At 42.1% G+C, this 10,663-nt stretch overlaps 1 protein-coding gene across 3 annotated transcripts in view; it reads right to left on the bottom strand.

Moving 5' to 3' along the window:
- Positions 1-1,185: 1,185 nt before the first annotated feature.
- Positions 1,186-10,663, bottom strand: part of LOC134225836 (protein sax-3) — a 979,605-nt gene continuing 970,127 nt past the window's right edge. For all 3 annotated transcript variants that reach the window (XM_062706210.1, XM_062706209.1, XM_062706211.1), the window contains one exon: positions 1,186-8,143. In XM_062706210.1, the coding sequence (XP_062562194.1) occupies positions 7,495-8,143 (649 nt within the window). In that variant the 3' untranslated portion in view covers positions 1,186-7,494. The remainder of the gene's footprint in view (positions 8,144-10,663) is intronic.

Genomic DNA, 10,663 nt, shown 5'->3' with positions numbered 1-10,663 from the left:
GAGAGCTGCGCTAAAACCCACCACCTCAAACTTCAACGGGTCCAAAACAAATTCCTGACGATGATCCTCAACACCCCTCCCAGGACAAGAACATCCGAGGTCCACCGTCTGGCCGGAATAAAAACCTTACATGAACGCTTTGGTGAGTGTAAAGAAAAGTTTAGGGTCCGTTGCTTGCATTCGGATCAGGCACCAATTAGGGCGCTAGTTCCAATCTAGGTTATCAAATTTTTTTATTGTAAATATTAGTGTACATAGTAGTTAGGTTATCAAATTAAAAAAAAACACACCAGCGCCTCCTAAAGGCCGTCATGATACATTATTTTTTTAAAATTAAGTAATAGCATAATAATAATAATAATAACAATAATTGAAATTGAAGTTGGAGGGCCAAGCCGGCCGATCACTGTACATGTATAAAAATGATTGTAGAACAAAACATGTTTTAAATAAAGAAGAATTTTACTACTACTACTACTAAGAATGTTTCGAATTTTTGGCCGATGTGTTGGAACGCATCGAAGGTGGGACGTACACCTGGGCGGACGGAGACTACCATAGCGTAGTGCCCATTCCTGGACCAGGACCTACAGGAGTAGGTCCAAGCGGCGGAGGACCTACAGGAGTAGGTCCGTGTTCCCGGTGGCATTGGTAGGCAGCGGGTAAGCGGGTGGCACCGCCCCTGCTGGTCGAAATGTCGCCGGAGGTAGCAGTTCCCGATGACGATTAAGTCAGAGAGCGGGTAGAACTGCTCTCTACTTAAATTGTCGTTCGGAGGTAGCAGCATTAGCTCCGATGAGGAGCTTTGGTTGGTCTGGTCGCGACAGTATGGAATATAAACGGTTAAGGGAATATAGTTTAGAAATATCATCATAATAATATAAATGTTTGTAATAAGTTGAAACAAGTTTAAACAAACGATGGGAGTGACCATGCTAAGAATTTTTTGTCACTCAATTGTTGATTTCTCTGGGATGGGCTATTAAACCAGCCCAGTATACAGAAGGTAGCTAAAGCTGGACGGGTACGATAGACAAGGCAAGTTGCAAGAATGCCGGACAACAACTTTGCAAAGATGGTGTACAGAACGATTTGGCGAGCGTGGGACGCATTTGAGGATGGAGAATGTATTGAGAATCATAAGAAGGCTGTGATATCGTGAGCGCAAATCGTCAAAAACTGTAATTCATGTTTTCGTAATAATTTAGCTTTATTTACACGTTTCGATACGATGGTGACATTCCACGCAACTCGTTAGAGTGCATGGAAGTTTAATGTTCTACAAATAAAAAAACGCATTGTCCTTTATCGGGAATTATTCATTTTTTTGCTTCTCTTAAAATGACCATCTCCTGCTTTGATTTATCTTTTTCGTTCAATTATTAGTACAACTTGCGTTGATTACGTCATGTGCAGCTGCGTTTTTTGTTAATAAATACCTCTAAAACTAGTATTGCGCAATGTTACGATAATGATATTGTTTTTCTCCATTTTAATGGCTATGTTCGCTTGATAAATGCATTGTAGTTTGTTATATGTGTGTAAAGTTTTTGTTTAGTTTTGATTGTGATGATGCTTGTGTCGTTATGATTGATGAAATCTACAACTAAATTCTACCTTGCGATGACGATGATTTATATTATGTTGATTTTCTTTTTCCATGAAGCTACTCTAGTGACTATTTCAATGTAATTCTGAGGACTGATTAACGAGTTTGCAGTTTGTAAAGTGGTTTCAAAATCCCTCGTGTTATGGCAGTTGGAACTTGGAGGGTGATTGTAGGGAATTTTTTTTAGGAAAGCTTCATTATATTTTGTTGCGCTTAATGACTGCGAAAGGTTCTACGCTTTTCACCCTTGAATAAACTATCTACAGCAGTTCATTTGCTATTTACATAACGCTCACCTTCTAGTCAATTCGGTGGCCGATGAGCGTGATTAATTCTACAGAGCGCTTTTCATTTAAACTTAATCTATAATATTCTCTGTTAAAATTCAGTATAATGAATCCGATAACATTTCGTTAGTTAGTTACAACCTAGGAGAGTATGCATCGGTGCGTTGGAAAAGAAAAGACTTAAAAGTCACGCGGACAAACGCAAACCATTACACGCAATTGAAGATATATCGACTTATCACATTAAACAATATCACAGGTACAATACAATATACATGATTTCGTATCCGCTCGTTTTTTATGTATTCCGTAGTTCACAATTCACCGCTGAATAGTGTTGGAATCTATTGAATTAAGTCCGGAGTATTTTTGTTAATGATATAATGCGCATGATTTTAATTCGAATGCAAAATCATTTCTCGATCGGTTATCTATTCGTCAAGAATTATCTAATAAATGCTGTGAATCCAATTATGTTTGATTTGTTAACCTGGATTGGATTTTTCGACTTCCGAAAAATATGCTAAGCTACGAAGCGTTGAAAACTTTTCTCATTCCGAATCCTAGAACCAATTAACATAGCGTGCTCAAAATCCACCGCATCGACAGACACAAAGTATGACCCGGTGTAGAACCTGCTTGACAAAAGTTTGACTCCTTGCGCTAAGCATCTTTGTAAGTTAGCCAAAAGTTTGTCGTCGAGTTTCTTCGTATTTCACACGTTCCTTGCCTGTCGAAATTAAATAGAGACAAAGAAACCCTTCAGCGCCGAAAAAGCTTACGGGGATTAACTCCCCTTTCCGCATATTCGGGTTCTGATTCCGAGCCCCCCGGTGGAGTTCCACGTGTCAATTTTGGTGTAATTTGAACAACTGAATCGAGACATCCACGTACCTACCCTTCGCGGCGAACGGAGCGGGATGAGAACCAACAACGCAAGGAAGAGCTGTGTTGACTTTGTCGTCCTCGTCGTGTCGTTTCCCCCTCCCCTCGCAATGTGTGGAGGGAGATGATGAGACCCTCAAGGGAGTGAGTAGTTTCCGTGTGGAGTAGACATGGCGGCGGTCGCCGCAATTTGGTATGCAAAGCGTGTTTGTCGAATGTGAGTCTGATACGTGCCACACCGGGATGGCATGGCGCTGCACAGGCCCGTGTCGACGAGTATTTCGACAAAGTGGTTGGAATCCACCTACGATTGGGGTAGAGGTCAGCGTCGGTAATTATTTTCTGGAGGGATGCAATTGCAGCATCTGCAATAAATTTGGTCGTCAAGTGATTAAAAATAAAACCTTCAAATAATTAATCATCTCCGCAGATTCGGACGAATCCCATCCACAGATTCGAAAGAATCTCTCCAGAGGTTTGATAGAATCTCCTTCCGAAATATGGAAGAATCTCCCACTCATATTTGAAGAATTTTCCTCCGAGATTCTGAAGAATTTTCTTTCCGAGATTCGGAAAAATCTCCTCTCGAGTTTCAGAAGAGTGCCCTTCCAAGATTCGGAAGAATCTCCTTCAGGGGTCCAGAAAAAAACCCTCCAGAGGTTCCGAAGAATCTTCTCCAGAGGTTCAGAAGAATCTTCTCCACAGGTTCGCCAGAATCTCTTTCAGAGATTCGGAAGAATCTCGTCCAGAGATTCGGAAGAATCTCGTCCAGAGATTCGGAAAAATATCTTCCAGAGATTCGGAAGAATCTCTCACCGAGATTCGAAAGAATCTCTTCCAGAGATTCGGATGAATCTCTTCTAGAGAATCGGAAGAATCTCTTTCAGAGATTTGGAAAAATCTCTTCCAGAGATTCAGAAAAATTTCTTCCAGATATTCAAAAGAATCTCTTCTAGAGATTCGGAAGAATCTCTTCCAGAGTTCCGGAAGAATCGCTTTCAGACATTCGGAAGAATCTCATTCCGAGATTCGGAAGAATCTATTTCCGAGTTTCGGAGAAATCTCTTCCCGAGATTCGGAAAAATCTCTTCCCGAATTTCGGAAAAATCTCTTCCCGAGATTTAGAAAAATATCTTCCCGAGATTCGGAAGAATCTCATCCCGAAATTCGGAAGAATCTCTTCCAGAGATTCAAAAGAATCTTTTCCAAAGATTCGGAAGAATCTCCTCCCAATGTTCGGAAGAACCTTCCCCGAGATTGAGAAGAATCTCCTCCCAAGTTTCGGAAGATTTTCCCCCAGAGATTTGGAAGAATCTTTTCCGAAACTTGAAAGAACCTTCTTTCGAAAGTCGGAAAAAGCTCCTTCAAAGATTTGGCAAAATTTTCCTCCACAGATTCCAGGAAATGATCTGCAGAGGTTCGGAGAGTGTCCTTCCAAGATTCGGAAGAATCTCCTTCAGAAGTCCAGAAAAAAAACCCTACAGAGGTTCAGAAGAATTTGCTCCAGAGGTTCGCCAAAATCTCTTCCAGAGATTCGAAAGAATCTCTTCTAGAGTTTCGGAAAAATCCTTTTCAGAGATACGGAAGAATCTTTTCCCGATATTCGGAAGAATCACTTCCAGAGATTCGGAAGATTTCCTTCCAGAAATTAGGAAGAATCTCCTCCAGAGATTCAGAAGAATCTTCTCCAGAGATTCAGAAGAATCTCCTCCAGAGGTTCGGAAGAATCTCCTCCAGAGATTCGGAAGAATCTCCTCCAGAGAAATGGAAGAATCTCTTTCCGAGATTCGGAACAATCTATTACCGCGATTCGGAAGAATCTATTACCGAGATTCGAAAGAATTTCTTCCAGAGTTTCGGAAAAATCTCTTTCAGAGATTCGGAAGAATCTTTTTCAGAGGCTCGGAAGAATCTCTTCCAGAGATTCGGAAAAAATCCTTCTGTAGATTCAGAAGACTCGCTTCCAGATAATGAAAAGAATCTCTTCCAGAGTTTCGGAAGAATTCCTTCCAGAGTTTCGGAAAAATCCCTTCCAGAGATTCGGAAGAATCCCTTCCAGAGATTCGGAAGAATCCCTTCCAGAGATTCGGAAGAATCCCTTCCAGAGATTCGGAAGAATCCCTTCCAGAGATTCGGAAGAATCCCTTCCAGAGATTCGGAAGAATCCCTTCCAGAGATTCGGAAGAATCCCTTCCAGAGATTCGGAAGAATCCCTTCCAGAGATTCGGAAGAATCTCCTCCAGAGATTCGGAAGAATCTCCTCCAGAGATTCGGAAGAATCTCCTCCAGAGATTCGGAAGAATCTCCTCCAGAGATTCGGAAGAATCTCCTCCAGAGATTCGGAAAAATTCCTTCTGTAGATTCAGAAGACTCGCTTCCAGATAATGAAAAGAATCGCTTCCAGAGATTCGGAAGAATCCCTTCCAGAGTTTCGGAAAAATCCCTTCCAGAGATTCGGAAGAATCCCTTCCAGAGATTCGGAAGAATCCCTTCCAGAGATTCGGAAGAATCCCTTCCAGAGATTCGGAAGAATCCCTTCCAGAGATTCGGAAGAATCCCTTCCAGAGATTCGGAAGAATCCCTTCCAGAGATTCGGAAGAATCCCTTCCAGAGATTCGGAAGAATCCCTTCCAGAGATTCGGAAGAATCCCTTCCAGAGATTCGGAAACATCTGCTCCTGAGGTTCGGAAGAATATCTTCCGGAGGATCGGATAAATCTCTCCAGAAGTTTGGAAGAATTTTCTCTAGAGGTTCGATAGAATGTCCTTCCGAGATTCGGAAGAATCTCTTCCCGAGATTCGGAAGATTCTCGTCCCGAGATTCGGAATATTCTCTAACCAAAAATTTTAAGATTCTCATCTAGAGATTCGGAAGAGTCTTCTACTGGGGTTTGGAAAAATCACTCCATAGGCTTGGATGAAAGAGGTTCGGATTCCAAAGAACTTTCTTCCGAAATTCGGAAGAATCTATTTTAGGGATTCGGAAAAAATCCTTCACAGATTCGGAATAGCATAGGTTCGGAGGAATCTCCTGCAGAAATTCGGAAGAATCTCCTCTAAAGATTCGGAAAAAAACTCCTCCGATGGTTCAGAAGAATCTGCTTCAGAAATTCTGAAGATAATATTTTCAGAGATTCGGAAATATTCTTCTCCACAGTTTCGTATGAATCTCATTTAATGATTCGGAGGATTCTGATTCGAAACAATCTTCTCGAGATATTAATCTTTTACAGAGATTCGGAGAAATCCCCTCCACAGATTTGGAATCTCCTCCCAAACTTCGGAAAAATCTCCGGCAAAGGTTCGGGAGAACCTTCTCCAAAGGATCGAAAGAGGTTTGGGCGGATCTCCTACTGAGATTTGAAAATATTGTACTCCGGAAATTTGGATGAATTTCTTTAAGTGATTCGGAGGAATCTCCTTCAGAGAAATCTATTCCAGAGCTTCACAAATTCACAGAAATCTCCTCCACAAATTCCGAAAGCTATCCTTAACAGATTCGAAGGAATTTCCACCAGAAATTCGAAAGAATCTGCGTGAGAGATTATGAATTATTTTCAGAGCATCGAAGGAATTTCTTTTGGTGATTCGAGGTTTCTCCTTCAAAGATTTGAAGGAATATCCTCCTGAGATTCAAAAGAATCTCCTTCTGAGATTCGAAGGAATCTCCTTCTATATTCGGAAGATTCTGGTTCGAAAAAATCCTCCCGCGATTTGAATGATTCTCGTTCCGAAATTCGAAAGTATCTCGTTCTGATATTCTATTTTCAGGTATTTTACAAAACAAAAATCTTCTCGTTTTATGTACAATTTTCTTCCGGGTATTGAAAAGAAAGCTTCTCAAAAGACCCTATAAAATCTTTTCCGATAATTCGACATAATTTTTACGGAAATGTTTTTACAGTTGCAGGCAAGCATTTTGACACGTTTATTTTTGAGAAAACTTTTAAAATGTTTTATTTCAGAACAACGATGATAAAACAGTTTTCCAACGCGGCTTCGAGCCCTATGCGACATTACCAACCGCATTTCTCATCTCCCGTGTAGGTCCACATCAACGAAGTGCATGCCACTCATGGCCCCTCATCAGTATTCACCTCCGTATCCCAATTTAATAGTTGCTCACCGAGCAGACCTGAATGCCTAATTCCATATCCAATTGGCTACCCGCGTTGTTTCGCTACCGTTTCCGAATGCACAGGATTCATTTTTTTTTCTTGTTACACCTTAGCGAAAATTCAATCCTTCCACGTCGATATCCTCGCCTATGTTAATAATGGCAACGGATACGGCGAGGAGAGCTTCCCGATTTACACTTCGTACATGACCAAAATTTGCAATTACTTTACCATCCGATCGAAATCAATTTTGTTTTGCAGACGAAAGGCCTAATGACGGAACATTTTTAATTTGATTCCTCGCAAAAACAACCGCAACGGAAAGTTCTTATCATAATTACCGCGCTCCGGCAGCGTTATTCAATTTTCTAAACTCTAAGTGATATAGGAAAAGGAATTTATGACATTTGCTCGCCTGGGCATTTGATCGAATGTAGATTTCAACATGCCTTCGACCAATTCGCAAAACTAAGAAGAGGTTGCGCTCATACGCTCGATGCCAACCAATGAATGAATGAACGCGAGATAGGACGATAAAGAGACACAGACTAATTACATATAGGAACGTTGGCCGCCCGGGCACCGGCAACGGAGCTCTACTTGACCTGAATCGGTTCCTCGTACAGGAAGGATCCCTCCTCGCTGCACGAGCAGCACGTGTCATCGCCATCGTCCTCGCAGTCGTCCCGCCCAATGCCGCAACCGTTGCTAAGCGTCGTCACCTCTCCGTCGGTGTCACAGCTATAACTATTAAGCATTTTGTCGTGTTCAGTCTCTTCGTGTTCGCTGATCGTCTCCTGTTGCTGCTGCTGCTGCTGTCCGTTCTGATGATTATGCTGATTGTGATGATTATGGTGGTGGTGATTATTCTGCTGCTGCTGGTGATGATGATGATGGTGATAGTTTCCATTGATGGCGTTTTCGATATTTACATGCACCTTGCGGGCGAACTTGGAGCGCTGGGAGAAGCCGCCGCTTCCGCTGCTTCCGGTGCCGGAACCGTCCGAGGAGCAAGTCCCTCCATTGAAGCAGGTGGCGTTCTCGTGTTCGGTGGAGTGGCCGCTCTGTGGCGGACCATTGCTGAGACTGACGCTGTGCAGCAAAGGTGGTCGATGCGAGTGGAGATGAGATTCGGTGGAGCCCATTCCCGTGGGTGCTGCTGCTGCTGCTCCTGCCTTTGAGTAGGGAATCAGCTTCATAGGTGGGCCACCGCCGCCGGGAAGAATGTCACAGCTACCGCATAATCTGTGGAAAGATTTGAGTGGGATTAGATTGGATTAAAGGGGAGGGTGTGTTTGGGTTAACATCGTTAAGTAAATTGGATCTATTTTGAGGTTTTGGTGACAATATGTAATAGTGATTGTGCTTCCAATTTGATAATTTAGATTCATCCACCTAGTGGTCAGAGAACTTTTCTCATTCTGCATATATACGTATACGGTTTTCTAAACTTACATTTAGAGGTTAAGCTTTAATGATGAAGACTCTGATTAAAAATTCTTGAACGTTGAAATCTGCAGTTTTGCGAAAAACTCAAGCTCTCGAAATTCATGAACGATTCAAATCAAATGCGAGTTTAAACAGGTCAAACATCGCAGGATTTTTTGCATTTTCCATTTTGAAAGAAAATTGTTGAGCTCTTTCAATGGAATGCCTTCACCTTTGACAAGTTTAGTACTATCCCATTTACTTCCACTATGTTGCAATCTTTACAGATAGGTATTTCGATCTCAACTGTAAGGCCGTCCTCAGTGGCTCATAGTTGACTCACCTTCCGTATCAAGAGTTGTGCAAATGTTTGGCCGAAACTCATAAGTCCGAATTACATTTGGCCGAATAAAACAGAAAAAGGGCCGTTGGGCCGAAAGTCATATGGCAGAAAATGTAATTTGTCCGATTAGATCATTTGGTCGAATAGGTCACTCGGCTTAATAGCGCAGACAAACAGACCTTACACTTGAGAATTTCTTGAGGCCAAACAACCTTTTGTAATATATAATATGTACAAAGACATCAGATTATGCACTAGCCACTAGATTCCGAATGGTCCTTTTCCGTCAATAACTGATACATAGAACGTCGCCTCGGGGAGCATCTTCACTGACTTTTTATCATTTACCTGATGGAAAGGAAGTGAAAATAGAAAGAAACTGGAAAAACTGGAATGGAACAAGTTTCTGGGGAAGAAGTCCTAGATGAGGACTTCAATACGCCAAAGGCGAAACACGGAGTTGACTGTGAAAAATTCGTATCACGTTTGTTCGTGACTAATAAATTTAAACCATTTTCAAAGAATACATAGTCGGAAGTAGTGATATGGAGTTTGTTTGAATTTCAGATAAATTTTCTCATTTTATGTAGGCAAATTGTTTGAGGTTCAAAAACGATCGCATTTGATCCAATGATATTTTCGATTCCTTTGAACCAGCCACTTGTAATGATGGTGAAAATCAAGGAAAGTCGTTGAATGTTCGATGATATATTGAATTTTCTTTCTTCTTTTGGGTCTATATAATCTGGTAAAGCTTTAAACGAGCCACTTATCTAAAGACATGCTCAATAGAAGAATCTACAACGAGGGATTTCAGTAATGATGAAAACTGTCTACTTCAAAGTTGAAATTTATTGAACTAGCCACGTCAACCAATGCCACCGAACCACCAAACCAAAGTTGATATTATTTGATCCGAATAGGTCCGGAGTTGTTTTTATTTAATACGACCTGGTCGAATTTCATCAAAGTCCAGTAGTTCTTTCATCACTGACCACGGTCTAATGGCGATTCCGGTCGGTGGCTCCAAAGTAGTGTTTTTCTTGATGCGACTACATCCGATCCACTAGTGCGAGAATTCACATCAAGGAAGTCTGGATTTTTTTGTCGCTAACATACGCACTGCTGAATCTAGTTTTTTTTACTTTGCGTAGGTTTATTTAATTTAAATTGTTTTAATTTCTAAAATAATGATTTTTATAAATGTTTTTATTTATTTATCAGACTAAGGCCGGAGTGGCTTGTACTGCACATAAAAGTCTTCTCCATTCAGCTCGGTCCATGGCTGCACTTCGCCAGCCACGCAGTCTGCGGAGGGTCCGCAAATCGTCTTCCACCTGATCGATCCACCTTGCCCGCTGTGCACATCGCCTTCTTGTTCCCGTCGGATAGTTGTCGAGAATCATTTTCACCGGATTACTGTCCAACATTCTGGCTACGTGCCCGGCCCACCGCAGTCTTCCGATTTTCGCGGTGTGAACGATGGATGGTTCTCCAAACAGCTGATGCAACTCGTGGTTCATTCGCCTCCTCCACGTACCGTCCGCCATCTGCACCCCACCATAGATAGTACGCAACACTTTCCTTTCGAAAACTCCCAGTGCGCGTTGCTCCTCCACGAGCATCGTCCAGGTCTCGTGTCCGTAGAGAACTACCGGTCTTATAAGCGTTTTGTAGATAGTCAGTTTGGTACGGCGGCAAACTCTTTTCGATCGGAGCGTCTTGCGGAGTCCAAAGTATGTACGATTTCCAGCCGCTATGCGTCTCCGAATTTCTCTGCTGGTATCGTTATCGGCGGTCACAAGTGAGCCCAAGTACACGAATTCTTCAACCACCTCGATTTCGTCACCACCGATAGAAACTCGTGGTGGGTGGCTTACATTGTCTTCTCTTGAGCCTATTCCTATCATGTAGGTACTTCGTCTTCGACGTGTTGATGACAAGTCCAATCCGTTTAGCTTCGCTTTTCAGTCTGATGTAGGCTTCCTCCATCC

This window comes from Armigeres subalbatus, chromosome 3 (genome assembly GCF_024139115.2).
Source record: "Armigeres subalbatus isolate Guangzhou_Male chromosome 3, GZ_Asu_2, whole genome shotgun sequence".
Lineage (NCBI taxonomy): Eukaryota > Metazoa > Arthropoda > Insecta > Diptera > Culicidae > Armigeres > Armigeres subalbatus.
Note: the sequence above shows the minus strand (reverse complement) of the source record. Positions and strands in the feature narration are given on the sequence as shown.